General features: G+C 36.2%; 1 protein-coding gene across 1 annotated transcript in view; it reads right to left on the bottom strand.

The window, feature by feature from the left end:
- The window catches only part of PRKG2 (protein kinase cGMP-dependent 2), an 87,949-nt gene that overhangs the window by 52,817 nt on the left and 18,639 nt on the right, over positions 1 to 16,493 (bottom strand). The window contains exons 3-6 of the mRNA XM_077143037.1: positions 14,046 to 14,212; positions 11,031 to 11,144; positions 9,416 to 9,521; positions 6,254 to 6,317 (exon numbers count right to left, since the gene is read on the bottom strand). Of these exons, the coding sequence (XP_076999152.1) occupies positions 6,254 to 6,317; positions 9,416 to 9,521; positions 11,031 to 11,144; positions 14,046 to 14,212 (451 nt within the window). The remainder of the gene's footprint in view (positions 1 to 6,253; positions 6,318 to 9,415; positions 9,522 to 11,030; positions 11,145 to 14,045; positions 14,213 to 16,493) is intronic.

Below are 16,493 nucleotides of genomic sequence, written 5' to 3'. Positions count from 1 at the left end.
GTTTCTATGAGTCAGAAGTCCAGGCACAGAATGACTCAACTGAACCTTTCTCCTTACGGTCTCTCAAGGTGGAAATCACAGTATTAGGGCTATGATCCTTGGGAGGCTCTGAGGAAGAATCTGCTTACAGGTTCATCCAGGTTGGTGGCCTAATTCAGTGTCTTGCGGTTGTCAGATAAGGCCCCCCTTTTCTTGTTAGCAGAAGGCTACAAGGTTTCTTTGACTTTCTTAGCTCCTGGAGGCCTCTCTCCAGTCCTTGCACACAGCCCCTACATCTCACAACCAGCAAATGCACATCAAATTCTTCTCATACTTAGAATCTCTCTCTGGATTCCACTTTTGCTACGTCTCTCTCGCTGCTTCTTCTGTCAGATCCTCAGACTCCAGCCAGAGAAAATTCTCTACTTTTAAGGGCTCACATAATTACGCTGTGCCTGCCTGGATACTCCAGGGTAGTCCCTTATCTTAGGTTCCAAACCTTACCCACATCTTCAAAGTGCCTTTTGCCAGGTAATGTTACATGTTCATAAATTCCAGGGACTGGGGTACAGACCTTTGTCTGTGGGGTGGAACGGGAGGTAGGAAGGATTCTATCTACTACAATAAGCCAATTAAAAACAGTGTTTGTAAAACATCTAAGCGGGTCTGAAACATAGTAAATACATAATTAATGACTGCCATGTTAAGGAGGAAGATGATGAAGGTTTGCTTAGCTGTTACTTAAATCCTCTGTAGATCACTTTTCTTTCTTGTAAAATTACAATTGTATTTACTACCACAAGGAATGTTGCTTGAGAACCAGGTAAGATAGTGTTTCTAAAGCACGTGCTTGTATATTTGACACATACCAGACACCTGGTATGAACAGCTGCTGGCTGCTCATCCACAGTAATCTATGACCTCCCAGATAAATTACACTCCCCAAGCTTCCTGCTATTAGCTGTGGCCAACTGACTAAGCTCTCTCGAAAGGCATCTGGCCAGAAGTGATGTGTGCCTCTTCCAGGTCAGGCCCATGAACCTTCTCACATACTTTTCACCCAATTGGAAGCCACACGCTGAAACGGCAGTGCAGCCCTCAGTGTAGATTCCTGAATAATCGTGGGGATCAGCTTCCCTGGACTGATATGTGAACAAAAGACAAATTTCTATTTTATTTGAAAATGCTATTTTGGGTTTATTTGCAATCCAATTTTTCCACTCCAACTCTTTTGATTCCTTCTCATTTTAGTTTTATCACAAACTAAAATAGTTTTGATAAACTATTTATCAAAACTAATTTAGTTTGGCTCTATACAAGCTCAATTTTACAGCTGAGATGACTGTGATCCTTGGAGGTTAAGTAAGTGACCAAGATCTCACAGTCCAGGTATCCTTATTATGTATCGAATGCTCAGTTCTCTTTACTAAACCGCCTGTGTCGTGTTAGAGCTTCCTGTTTAAGACAGACTGTTCTTCGGTTCCTCCTGTTCCCATTTCAACCTCAGTCCTCACAGCCCACATGGAGCAGAGGTTGAAATGGAGAATTTCTGAAGTGCCGTTCGGCAGTTCTTGTGGTATTACGAAGCTTTTGATACGTACAGAGACATGGCTTTCATTCTCGCCAACCAGCTCAGGTAAAAGGGAGAAAGCCTGAAAGAGGACACTGAGAAAGAGTTTGTTGTTTTAAGGGACAATGTTCCTAGCGGTATTTTTCCCCCAGGGATGGTTCTTTGTCACCCAAAACCAGGGGAGGAAGATAAATAAGACCACCCAGAGAGCTGACACTAACTTCATAGATGAGAAAAGGCTACGGAAATAGGTCAGACCAAAAATACACAGTGGTGAGTACTGGCTGTGATGCGAGGCTGGCAGCGTTTGTCAACTCGGGAGTGCATCCAGGCTGGCCACGGCGGTCACCGAGACCAAAAAGAGAAATGCAAACAGTGTGGCTATCGTCCTTGTGGTTACACTGCAGAGGGGTCCCTTAGAGGACCAGAAAGCCATAGAACCTACCTGGTCAAGCAATGGTTTTCAAACATCTTTTACTCTGACCCACAGTAAGAAATAATTTTGCGTGTATACCCAATCCATGTAGCACGCACACATACAGACACTTGCATAAAATCAAAACACATTTTCCAAAGTAATAAATATGAATAAATATAGTTATTACTCTGATATAAAAAATGTCCCCATTAAATTTGTTTCATAACCCACTGAGCTGTGGACCACGGCCTAAAAAAGATGTTTTAAAAGAAAACATCTAGAGGACGGTGCGACAGTGGCTCAATGGCAGAATTCTCGCCTGCCATGCCGGAGCCCTCGGTTCAATTCCCGATGCCTGCCCATGCAAAAGAAAAAAAAGGAAAACTTCTAGAAACCTTGAGAGTAATTACTTAGTGTGGGGCAAGAAGGTAAAATAAAATAAATTCCGAGGTAGACTGAGCAGTAGCAGTCAGAAGAAAACTATACAACTACACAACTAACAGCAAAGGATCAAAAGACTTTTTTGCTGTAAAGAAAATGTTCATTCTCTGATAATCAGTTAACGGAGCAAAATGCTGGCACCTAAATCAGTGCAAGCAGAACAGATAAGACCAGAAGAATCCAAGAGAGTGATGGAGGACAAGAACAAAGAAGCAAGCTTAACACTTCCATCAAATCTTTAGTTTGTGGACTGGAAGACCATATTACAAAGAAGTATTGATGTATGATCAGATGTTTGACACCAGACACATACACCCACACAGGCATACACCTACCTAAGTAGATCATGTGACTATGTAAGCAATTGATTGTTTAAAGTAACTGCAGGCACTTATTTGGGATCTTATCAGTTATTTTTTGTTTGTTTGTTTTCCTAAGTGCAAAGCTTAAGAACACCTTAAAAATTTTAAAGTAAATTAAAATTTGCTTTACAAATTTAGCATGATTTTTAAACTCAGGCATAATTTAGTACAAATCCTAACTTGTCATTTTCAGGAATCAGACCTTACAAAATGAAAAGCAAAAGAAATGATTCCTTTTTGGGCAAATGTATAAAGGTCTATAATTTCAATATTGAAATAGTCTAGAGTCCCTTATTTTGTAGCTGAGGAGACATTAATGCCCACCACAATTAATTGACAGCTGTTAATGACAGCAGTAAGACCACAAATCCTCATTTCCAGACTGGACTGGTGAACTTTCCAACACACTTCCCTGCCCCACCTTTCATTGGCCCATAAACCGGGTAAAACCTACAATTATTTCAACTTTCTTATGACTCTGGATGTAATATTTAAATGAGAAAATCTCTCTGGTTTCTGCAAGTGATAGTAGGGACTGTTAGAAATGGAGTCTAAGTTTTCATAAAAAATGACTTTTTTATTAAAAAATATCATTATAAAAATGAGTATGGGCAGTGCACTGATGGTTCAGGGGCAGAATTCTTGCCTACTGTACTAGAGATGCAGATTCGATTCCCGGTGCCTGTCCATGCAAAAAAATAATAATAGTAAAATAAATGAATATAAATGAAGAACTCTTGAAGGAAAAGGCAGATTGTGGCAAACTCTGAATATGTGCATTCCATTCATAACTTTAGACCAGTGGTTCTCAAAATTATAAAGAGTATAAGAGTCACATTGTTAAAATTTGGATTTCTGGGCCCATACCAGTGGGAGTTTCTGATTCAGCCAGTGTAGGATGATAGCGGAGAATCGTTTACTAAGCACCACGGGCGATCTGAATGAGGAAAAGGACATCCCACACAAGTCTCCATCCCACCCACAACCCTAGGCCCGGCTTCGAGAAACATGGCACGGCAGAGTCACAGCACGGGGAGTTAGCAGGTCAGCTACCAGAGCCCTGTAACAAAGAGGGAGGTGGCTTTCCTGTCAATCCCAACTTTTGTAGTTTGGGAAAGCACAGTCAAATCCCATGCTTCCTTGATTGAACGCCATGGGAGGGAGTGCTGGCTCCTTCCACTCCTGTCTCCTGCACGTCACAAATGCCAGGAACGTAAGTCCCATGATCACTTTCATTATCATCAGTAGTTACACTGCATTCTGAATCTGTATTAATGCTTCATAATTTTCATCGGTTAACTCTTTTTTTTTTTTTTTTTTATTTATTGCATGGGCAGGCACCGGGAATCAAACCCGGGTCTCTGGCATGGCAGGTGAGAACTCTGCCTGCTGAGCCAACACAGCCCACCTTCGTGGGTTAACTCTTCAAGCGCACTGGCAATCATATTAGCATTAGTAACACTCTCATTTTCCCTTCAGAACCTGACAAGAGGCTTAAGGGCGATGTCTGCATACAGAACTGAATGTTCCTCGTGATTTAAGCGATAGTAGTAGAGGTGACAGGAACCACCATACAGTCTGGTCTACTGTAGTTCAACAGTCTAAGTCTTAACAAACACATCAGATAACTGCTTGGCAATGGGGAATTCTGATCCCGCTTCCCCTATCACCACCAAAAATCCCTCCCAAATCAATTTCCCAACAGCTCTGCAGATTCAGCCTGCTTTTCTGGGAGATCATGAAGCCAGTTTGTGAGACAGCTGGTCCTGGGAGGCAGCATGTGCTCTGTATAGCTTCCATACATAAGTGATTGGAGGTTGTTGGGACCCTGTTGAGGGGTCACTGGTCCAGGCTATGCTGGTAAATTGCGTGCTTTTCTAGAACTAAATGGATCCCATTACTCTGTTGTTAATCACTTCTGCATTTGAGAATTTTCACGCGTTACAGAGGCACATTTGTTTGCCAGGTATGAATAAAGAGCCCTTTATAAACTGAGTTGCTGTCTGCAAAGGCTGAGATACAAAAGCCTTCCTAGGGTATTTTAAAAGATGGGACTTTCAAACTTGAATTGTGCTTTAATTAATACTGGATTTAACCCCCCACCTATATATCCTGTAGCTATTGCCCGTGGCTACTATAAATATGTCTATTTTACCATTTATTTTTAATGATACTAAATTTTAATATTTGCTGTCAGCATGGAATTCCCTTCTGGTGAACCTACTCTATTAGTATTATATTAAAAACAGATTTCCTTGGTTAACAAAAAAATATAGGACCTCTCCAGTTGAAAAAAAATCTCTCAGAAATTAGAATGAATTATTAATTTGTAACATCTGTGATTGGGTTATGTTACATTGGGGACAATCCCAAGAGAAGCAGCGCAGGCAGCCCTCTTGCAAATGACTTCATGTCTGAACTCTCCGGGGACACAAGGCCAGGCACTGTGTCATCATGGTCTGTCCTTAATAAACTGCTGGATGGATTCCATGAATCATAAATGGAAACATTACTGGTGTCACACTTCAGGATAATATGGTCTGCACTCCCTTCTCCACAGATATTAGTTTACACTGTATATTGTGATTGACAGAGACATGAATCTGTCAACAACAGTCTTGCAGTGTGTTTTCTTCCCCACTGAGAACAGCTTTATAAAAGCTTACAGTCTAATGTTTCTCCTTTATACTATTCCTTACCTCCATTCAGTTCAATAAAAGCCATTTTGGTTTTAATAAAATTGATCAAAAAAAAAAGTTTGGGAGAGGTTATTTGCTTTGAATTTTAATCTCTGAAATCTGAAGAGGCTTTCATATAATGCATATAATTAGAATCTAAGGTACATGTCATAAAAGCATTATTCACAGAAAGACTTGACTAGCCTTGGACTAGAACCAACCATCTGGGTGATGCCTAAAACAAGTTTTTGAGTACATTCCAATAAGCTGTTTCTCCTAGATGTTAAAATAGGTAAAGCACTTCTTAAGTTCAGTTTTTAAAAATGTATTTTCGTGGCCTACTGCATTCAAGAATGAAGTGCTTTATAGTCTGAATCAGAGACTGTCACCAAAAATACCAACATACCCTTTCTCTACTCCCTTTTCCTAATTATACATCGCCGGCTCCTTTCTACTATGAAGTCTCTGTAAGGGACTGTGGTGTTACTTGTAGAAAATCAAAGGCCTCTTGAGTATGCAGAATTCATTTTATAAAATATACTAAGAGACTGAGATACATAAATCAAACTCCCTTTACACATGCAAATCCAATTTCTTTTTTATACATTTCAAAAGAATCACCTAAACTCATATCAGCACCTTAATTCAGTATGACTTGACCTGAGGTTTTTCACAATAGAAAAAGTCCTGGTCTCAGTAGACTGTTGCTCTACCTTCTTTTCCTTATTTTTTATTACACTGTAATAATATGACCAGATTACAATTTCCTTTAATGAAATAACTTTTTCACTTAAAAATTTCTTACCACTTCCAAGCAGTCAATGATCTTTGTTAATTTATCTTCAGGTAAATTCTTCAGCAAGGACACACTTCAAAATTAAAAGAAATTATAATTTCAGACATAAACACAATTCTTAAAATCTTTACATGTATTTTAAAAATATATAGTAATTTTTCCAAAGCAAATTTATAATTATACCACATGTAAATAACTGAATTTCAAAAAAAATGGGAAGTTGTATATACAAAGCAGACATCTATCACAGGCATACAAAAATAGCAAAATATCAGAGAAGGGAAAAACAAAAACAAATTTGGTCTGTTTGGGGAATTTCTCTCATTTTTGTTAACCTTTGTTGTCAATTTTCTAAGTGACTCACATCCCCAAATGTGTCCTTCCCCACATCTCAATATCTCTTTATTAGCATGAGCAAGGAACTCTGCTTCCATCGGAGGGTCAAATTCATTTAAATTCTTGAAAGTTAAGTGAAGACTGACTCAGGGTGGCATGGGAATTAGCACTGAAATTATCTTGAATTATCCTTACTATACTGTCTTTTAAAATCAATAGCTGCCAGATGCATGAAATGGAAACATTTTTAAATATACAGAGAATGAAACAAAATACTGAAACTTATTATTAAAAAAAATTAGAAATTCTACTTCAACCAATCATAATTCAACTTTCACGTGTTCCTAATTAACTCAATTTTAATTAGGACTATTAATATAACTTCCATAAGATAAATGGTTCTTTTTTGCCATCTAAAAGTTGACACTCCTAAGGGGAAAAAATGCTAGTCCCAAAGCACATGTTGGATCTAGTCTGGGAAAAGACAGAAGGCTCCAGAATGATTCCTGCCCATGGCACCAGGAAGCAAGCGATCAGGAGATGTGTGTAAGTTTGTCCGCATCAGAACTCTTCATAACTGCAAAACAACCTGAACACAATTCCATTGGGAACGGATAAGCACATTGTGGTAGAGTCATGTAATGGAATTCTATACCAGGAGAAATGAGTTAACTGATCAACATTCAATGAATCATAAGAAAAAATACTGAGTGAAAAATGAGTCACAAAAGTAACACCATTTTTTTCAAAAATAAAGTTAGATACAAAATTAGTAAGAAAAATTAGAGAATGATTACTAAACTTCAAAATGCTGACTATCCCTAAGGAGAGGATAAGGGGATGGCAGGGAAATGAAAGGGGAACTCAGGGGAACTTCAACAATACTGATAACTTTTTGTTCCTTAGGTTGGGCAGCAGCTTCATGAATGTTCATTTTACTACTATGTTTTATAATTTACACATGTACTACACGTCTTCTTTTTATGCATAGGACATACTTCATAGTAAAAAATGTGAATGGAAGAAGAAAGATCTTAGTGTATTTAATTTTTTTAAAAGGGAAATGTATTTCCCTAATATATCAACCTATTGATGGGTTGGTAATAGGGAAAACAAATGCAAACTGAGTTTGTCATTGATTGATGCATGCCCATCATGAAAGTTCTACTTCTGGTCCAAATCTTGGATCTATAATGTTAGTGAAAACGCTCTCCTGTAAACATATTACCTTTGGGGATGTCTGGGAACAGAGATAAGGGGGAAATTACTTTGTCTTCCTTCTATGAAGGCAGGGAACAGGTTTATCTAGTTCACCACTGAATCCACGTTTAGCGCCTAGTATTAGGTATTTGTTGAATGAACAAAGAATGAGATGGAAGGAAGGAAAGAAACAAGGGATGTAAGGGCACGAGGGAGGGGAGGAAAGAAGAAAAAAGTAAGAAAGAAAATGTACTAGTAAATTATCTGAGCTACAACTAAGATAGAACATATAAGACTCCAAATGAATGAACTGGCCTGCCTTATGGTTTATATTTTATCTCTGAGCACTGGCTTGTTTATTCATCACCTTTTCCCCCCTTCTATAAGTGTAGCTCAAAAGCTTTAAATGCTGACCTGTGTTGCTCAGTTCTTGGATTCTGAGAGCACCCATGTTCAAGTAGACCCCACAAATTGATGTCATGGCAGTAACTGGGTGGTCACACAGGGAAAACACTGCTTATCATTAATGCATCTCTCTGCCAGGAGGCATTATTACCTCTGGGAGGATAAACCGGCAAAATTTTACTGATGAGAAGTCTCAACTTATGCAGTGTTTAACTTATTAACAATTAGCTCATCCAATGTTTATTGGTCCTTCATTACATGCTAGACAGTGTGCAATTCTAAATAAGGTTACTTATCATACAAAATCAATGGCTTCCAGGATGACTATGCAATATAAAAGCACTATGCTGAAAAAGAATTTAAAATTGTTTGGGGGAAATCATATGATGTATTTCTATTGCTACTACTTATTATAGACAACATTATATTACAATATGTATCACAGTTTCAAAGACTATCAAAAATCCCACAAAAGGTACACAGAGTTTAAACAAGGAACTGACACTCTTCATTTTTTTTAAGAATGTTCAACTGGCTTTTGCAGTTAAATAAACATTTAAGCTGTTTCCCTAAAACTGATGTCTCCAAGCTATGGGGTACAGGACAAGCCACAAAATGCATATGTTTCAACTATACATGTCATCATGCAAGTACAGTTAACATTTCTGACAAGTTAAATTGCTATAAATAATAATGATTTGGAGGATTATGAAAAAGAGGAAAAGAACATCATAGATAAATTAAGGAAAATAAAATAAATTTATTTTAGCATGTTCCTAGGTAAAGCATTATAAGAAAGGTTCTTTTCCTACCCACTTCCAAATTATAGAATGTTTTTTAAAGTCAACTGAGCAACACAAAAGTGAATATGTTAGGATTTTTGTGCACATTTTTCTATATTTGAACACTATGATTCCATCAATACAAGGGCAAAAAAAAATAGAGAAATAAATTAATGCATAAACCTAAAGGAAATTAAATATAATTTTGATATATAGTGGCATTTATTGCAAAACATTACACTGTTCTTTTGGTTTAGTGGTGTGGAAAATGCTTAAAAGGGAGAAGCTTTGTAAACTATTCTCATAAAATGTTGGTAAAGTTTTGCAGAGCCAGTCAATACATCTTACGGGTTCCAAAGCGGAAGTTCTGTGATTATTTTTCAAAATCAACATAATCACAATATGGATGCCTAATCTGCTGCTCAGTCCCGCGATGTGTTACTCTTACCTTCTGAGGAAGTTTCTGTATTGTTCATCTCTAGCTTGAGCTGTCCTCCTCATTATATTCTGGAAAACCTCTCGATCTAGTGCCCAAGTTTTTACATTGGTAATAGCTTCAGAAAGATTAAACGAAAAAAGAACTTAACAAAACAGCACTTAGCCCCAATTTTAAGAAAACTTTCCAAAAGACAATAGTATAATAATGAATGAATTTTTAATATATTCTCATAAAATGATACTTTTATGGAAAATGTATTAGTTAAACATGCAAATGGAAGGAAACAGAGATATTTATGGCTAGTTTTATAAAATCTGGTTTTTTTTGGCTTTGAAATATACCATGATTTGGGAGTAGGTAACAAAAAAGTATCTTTCTTATTATGCTTTGCTCAGGGTGATATTAAAATCAGTTTGCGGGCTGCACAGGTGGTTCAGTGATAGAATGCTTGCTTTCCATGTGGGAGACCCAGGTTTGATTCCCGAACCATGCACTCTCTGCCCCAAAAAATTAGTTTGCAATTCCCAATTACATACTACATCATCAGCATGTACTTCATGTCAGCCAGTCTGTAGCTAATTCAGATAGGGAAAAGCTCACAAGCAGATGATTGAAAGTTAAATATATCTGAGTGCTGTGTATCTTTTTATGTTGCTTCAAATACTGTTGCTAAAGGGAACTAATATATTTTAAGGATCTCTATGGTTACTTTTGTGCAAAATGTATACAAATCATTTTTCAAGCTATTACAGAAAAAAAGCTCTTTTTGAAAGGAATTTTTTTAAAGGAAAGCACAGACATTAGGAAAGGCAGAGGAGCAAAAGGAGCAGCTCTAAATGGTCTAGATGAAATTATGGTTGTAAGATAAAAAAGGGCAAAATGAGAACCTTCAAAATACATCAAAATGCAAAGCACTTCTATATCAAACTTTAGAGTGAATTAGAATAATCTTGACATTCTTGTTAAAAATACAAATCTCTGTATCCTATCCCCAGAGATTCTGATTCTAGGCTGGAGTAGCATCCGGTAACCTGAATTTTTATCAAGTACCTCAGCAATGCTGACAGACATAACCCAGACCCACCTACTGAGAAATGACATATCTAAATAATTCATAAGAAAACTAAGAAAAATGTTCTTATGGTCATCTCTATAAATAAGGTCAATAAAAATAGGAAACCCAAAGAAAATCCTGGAAGTCATTAATGGAAATAAGTGCTCACTATTCATATCCCCTTTGATATTTATACATGTTTATTAGTTTAATTAATATTTCTAGCTTATACTATGGTTAGAACCTTGTGGAGACTAGAAAGCAAACATTCTAGATGAAGCAAAGGGAGATGTCTACATAATAAAAAGTAAAGTAGTGGTTAAAGCAATACTGAAATTACTCAGTTTAAATCCATTTTCATATTTTCTATTCCAGTATCCGATGGAAAGTTCTTTTAAATTGGAATTATGTAGACAAATGCTTCAATATAAACTATCTTTTATAAGCATAGCCTTTCTGTTAATAAGAGCATACCAGGCAAAATAGAAGACAAAAAGACTCTACATCGGGATGCAATAGTAACTTAACTAATATAACAATTCAAAGATAGAGCACTTCATCTGCAGTTACCTTTCACAGAGGCGGTCCTTGTACAATTGTATAAAATGGCTAGCTCCCCAAATGTGGTCCACATAGGGATGGATGACAACAATTTCTCCCCTTGGAACACCTCTAGTCGGCCCTCTATCAAGAAGAAGAAGATCACAGATAATCAAAACGTGCCTACATTTCACAAACTAAAAAAAAAATAAAACAATCAGAAAGCACGCAGAGCATCCAGGTAAAATATCTTATGCTTCTCATTATAATGCAGCATCTAAGAATGCAAACTTTGACACCAGGCTGCTTGGATTCAAATCCTAGTTATGCCACTTAACCCACTCCTTGTTGCATCACCTGAAAAGTTACTTCTGCACCTGAGGTTCCTCATGGATAAGTGCAGATAATAATATCCACTTCATACAGCTGTTGCGAGAATTAAATGAGACAACACAGGTAAAGAACTTAGAATAACGTCTAGGACATAGTAAATGCCATATGGGTCAGCAATTGTTAAAATTATCATTGTTACAAAGCTCTTTCCTCAAAACAGTGGATAGCATTTTGTTTAGAATTCATTCTATTCCATTAAAAATGGAATGCACTGAATGACTGCATAGCCTGAAACACAGCACAGCTGTTGACATTGAGTGAAGGACAACCCGTCATAACTGATAACACACTGCCTCTAGAGTCAGATTGCCTGCCTCTGAGTTCTAGATCCTCTAGTCACTGGCTGTGTGATCTTGGGACATGTTACTTCACGCTGTCTCAGTTGCTATCTGATCCTTTTAGAGCACTGAATAAATAAACAGAAATCACTAAATGAGTGATCAGAGTTTGGCACTAATCTTAAGGCTAAGATATGGGAAAGCAGAACATCAAGCAACTTCTTCACAATTCTTTTGTCCTAGCAACTCTCTTCTTTCTTCCCTTCCAGTGAATGCATGCAAAATCTGACCTAACCAAAATCATATTCAAAAAGGTCTTAAATAGTTAAAAGAAAAACAATGGTTTACTTCTTCAACTTCTTTGAAGACTAGTCTTCTCTCCTCTTAATTTACCACTACTGGGTCATCTCTCTCCATTCATTCATTCATTCATTCATTCAACAAATCTAATCTGAATATCTACACAGTGGCAAGAACTGTTCCAATTATCAGAAAGACAGAATGGACAAGACAAAAACGATACCTATTCTTAAAACTTATAGTTTAGGAAATAACAAACCCTGATAAAGCTCCAAGTCCTATAGATAAGAGATGCAATTTAAAATTTCTCACTACAACTAAATCCTATTCATCAAAACCTACTTCATGGTACTGTTGAGTTAATATCATGGATCTTAATATATTTCAAGTTTTTTTCTAATTGGTTGTGGCTCATGGTTCTTGAGCTGTACTGAAAAACTGTATGGCACATAAAACGTTTAGGCTAAATATGCTTTTACTATTTGCTATTCACATTCATGTCTTATAAAGGAGACATTTATAACTATCAAATTAATTTACTCAGTCAGATAATTAAACCAGGAAATTCAGTCTTTAGTCAACACCATAATTAATTAAAATAAGAACTTATTCAATTTTCATTTTCTATATTTGCTATATCCCTGGTTCCAACGGCTAAAGTGATGCTGACTTCTGTTGACCCTTTCTCTACTCTAGAAGCAATACAGGCTGATAGGAGTTTCTCATTCTCTCCTAGAAGGTTCAATAAATATTTATTGTCTTAATGCCCTATCTTTTTTTTGTCAGAATGCTCTAGTGTTGCTAAAGTGGAAATGAAATGGCTAAGAGACAATCTGCAAGAGGGAAAATTGCTTTGGATCATCTGTCCCTAAAAATTGGAAGGCTGGCTAAATTAATTCACTACTTGGGTATAATAACTACTTGGGAGTGACTGTATAATTTAAAAGGTTCCTACCAAGTTGTATATGGCAAATTATATACTAATAACTACAAAGCTGGAATATATAAAGAATCACACAGTATATGAAAATGATCTTTTATATGCTATAAATAGAGTAGTACATGTTTATTGATTTCGATTGGCAATTTTTGCCCTACACACACTTAAGGCCCAAGGAGACAAAAATAATCAAAGCATTGCTTAAAGCACAAGGAAAGAAAATGCAAAACAAAAGGCCACAGCACATCTCAGGTTATCACTCCATTTGGGTGAGCCATTTTAACTTTTTTCCCTAAAACTCAAAAAGCTGTAACATTCATATTTTGAGAAAGAGTTCAATAACCTTAGACCCTGTTCACATAAGTTCTTGCTTTGAAATCTTAAAAAGAAGAAAATGACTATTCCATATAAGATCTGCACATCTGACATGCATTTGAGAAGCAAATCCTTTGCCTTTCTGACCATTATTATCTTCCCAGCATGTAAGCATGTTCAAGTTATCATAAATGGAGAAAATCATTTAAGTGATTCTAAAAGCATCAGTTTCAAACTCAGGGCATTTCACTTGATGCGTCTATTAGTTAAAATATACTTAAATTATCTTTTGAAGTCATTGGCATACAACCGAAATATTCTACAGAACCACCAAAATAACTGTTTTGTTCTTGATACAACTACCAAAAATGTCAATAGAAACAATAGTATTTTGAATGGAAACAACTTTTGGCAGTCATTGAGTAAGGGACACTGTAATTAAAAGTGTGGACTCAAGTCAGACTGTAAAAAGTGTGCATTTTACCTCCATCAGTTATAAGCTGCGTGCCCTTGGGTAAGTTACTTTACCTCTCTGTGACACGTGGAGTAATATGGAGATACTAACTGTGCCAGCCTCACAGGGTTGGTGAGATAAAATGAGATACATTAACTAAGGCGCCAACAGGATGACTCGAATACAGAAAGCATTCAGTAAATATTAAGTACTATCATCATCATGATTAGATCAGCAATGTTTCTCTATTTCATGAATTCAATCTGTTAAGCCGGTGGTGTGTTTTATAAATGTTTGGGAAAAACATGTAAGACAATAGGCAAAATATTTGTTACATGATAACTGGGAAAATCTGTGAAACCCACCTGCCAGCACAAAGATATGGTTTCCTGGTTCTCCTTGCTTAATAATGTAACTCCCTTGCTGGTAGTTTCTTCCATACATGCATTCTACCATGTCTTTGATCTGCTGAGGATCCAGTCTCTTCAGAAACTGATTTTTATTAAGGGCATCCGTAATGAGTTTCTTTTCACTGGTGTAAAGGCAAAGAGATGTTAGTTACAATTAATGAAAAACTTACTTTGCTATTTAGATCAACTTCATTTTGATTCTTGATATTACTCCATGCATTCTTACTACTTTCCGTAAGGGCAAGCAGTTTTTCTAGATCGACCAAATGCTTTACCCTTATTGTTACCATAGTTTACATGTAAAACATTTGAAAACATTTAAAATATTTTTCTGGTCATCCTTATTACACAGATATTGCTATCATTTCTAATTTTCATCATCACAAATCAAGTTCCCCAGATGCCCTTAAAAACAGATACATGATTTCCAGATGGAAAATAAATTTAGTTGATGGAAAGAAATTGTGTTAAGGAACTGCAAAAGTACTCATTCATTGATATATGCTTCCAGGCATAGCGCCTATGGTACTAGCTATTTTATAACTTATCTTAAGCCTCACTAATCTCCTATGAAATAATTACTATTCCTATTTTACGGATAAGTAGACTAAGAGGTAAGAAGCTAATTATTTATCATGGGAATTAAATCTAAGTCTGTGATTCTGAGGTCTGTGTTGTTTCCATTTCACTCCACCGCCTCTCCAAAGGTGAAGTCGGCTCACTTGGAGCTTATTAGGTCTGGATGAGACATAAAGGGTGATGGTGCTAGCAAGGGTATTCATTCTTCAAATCCAAGGACTACCTTGTTGATAATCCTAGAAAGAATGCTTTCCGCAGTCACTTTTCATTATAATGCATTTCAAATATTTTAATTAACCACCTTTATATGTTGATCTCATAGAATTATTGAGCTGGAAGAAAAGATGCCTTGTAGTCCAACAGGCCAAGTGAGAATTTTTGCAAAATACATTTACTCTCACTCATAATTTCAGCATGATTCTGTATAATGAGGTGTTTTTTCTTTCTGTTTTCCATTCAAATTTCTCCCATCAGTAGCTTTACACTTTGAAAACTGGTCATCTTTTTCAATACAAAAGGTTTTCAAACACAAGATAAAATTTCAATGCATCAGATACTTCCTTCCTGACGCCATCTCTCAAATCATTAAACTACATGAAACACACTCAACACTTGAACACAAGGATTCCTTCTTTCCTTTGTCAATTCTCTTAATGAAACATTATTATCCATTTTATTTTCCATTGTCAGGGATATTACCACAATTCCTCCTGATATACTAGCAGATTATTGTGCTACAAAACTGACCCCATTCTTCTTTCATCCACTAAAAGACAATTTATTCAACTAATACATATATAAGGGCATATCGTTGTTAGGTACTGTTCTTGATGCAGTGATAGAAGTGGTAGGGCAGTGAACAATACCCAAAAAATTGCCTCAGCACTTTTAACTTTTCATGATAACATAACATTTTATCCATTGTTTCCTCAATGTCTACATATCCCAATTTCTAAAAGTATGTTCCAAGAGATGCAATTTCTTTATATATAAAAGTGGACTGAGTTTAAGCCATTTTGGAAATTCACAGAATACAATTTAAAGTATCAAAGAAGTCTTGCAGTAAATAAATCTGTTTAAACCAATGTTTACCAAACGTTAACGCCTTTTTTATGATTTTTTTGTTTGCTTGTTTGTTTGTTTGCTTAACATCTATTAATCTATGGAAGTACTGTGAAAAACCCTTTTGCTTATAGAAGGAAATCAACATTACACAATTTGGTATTCAGCACTTTTCACCAGCAAAAATCGTATTACATGGTTAGATACTGACAGCTTTTCTACAGAGGTCAAAAATTGGACAGTTCAGTGAGACACTGACCCAGAGGGACAAGCAAATTTAGTAAGGTGAAAATGAAAAGAAATAAAGAAAGAAAAAAGCAAAGAGAGATGAAGACAAATAAGAAGACATAAATATAGGAAAACAAGAAATGAAACCACCATTCCTTTCAGAAGATGTGGCTGGGTATGTGAAAATTCACAAGAAAGTACAAGTAAGCTTTCAAACTAATAAGTGATTTCAAGAATCTCACTGAATACAAGTTCAATATACAAATTCAATAGTGTTTCTGTATTCCAGCATCAAACAAGAGAAATTAAATATTTGAAATAATTCACAAGAGAATGACAAATATTAACTATTGAGAATTATTTATGTAACAAAGATGTATATGCCCTCTATACAGAAAACTACATGATATCATTTATCGGCACAGGATTGGACCAAAAAAATCTTTGGAATAGAATAGAAAGTTCAAAAACCAACCTACACATACATGGATTCTTGATTTATGACAAGAGTTGCATTCTAGAGGTATGGGGGTG

This window comes from Tamandua tetradactyla, chromosome 24, assembly GCF_023851605.1.
Source record: "Tamandua tetradactyla isolate mTamTet1 chromosome 24, mTamTet1.pri, whole genome shotgun sequence".
In the NCBI taxonomy this organism is placed as follows: Eukaryota; Metazoa; Chordata; class Mammalia; order Pilosa; family Myrmecophagidae; genus Tamandua; species Tamandua tetradactyla.
The sequence above is the reverse complement of the archived record's forward strand: the minus strand, read 5'-3'. Positions and strand labels throughout refer to the sequence as shown.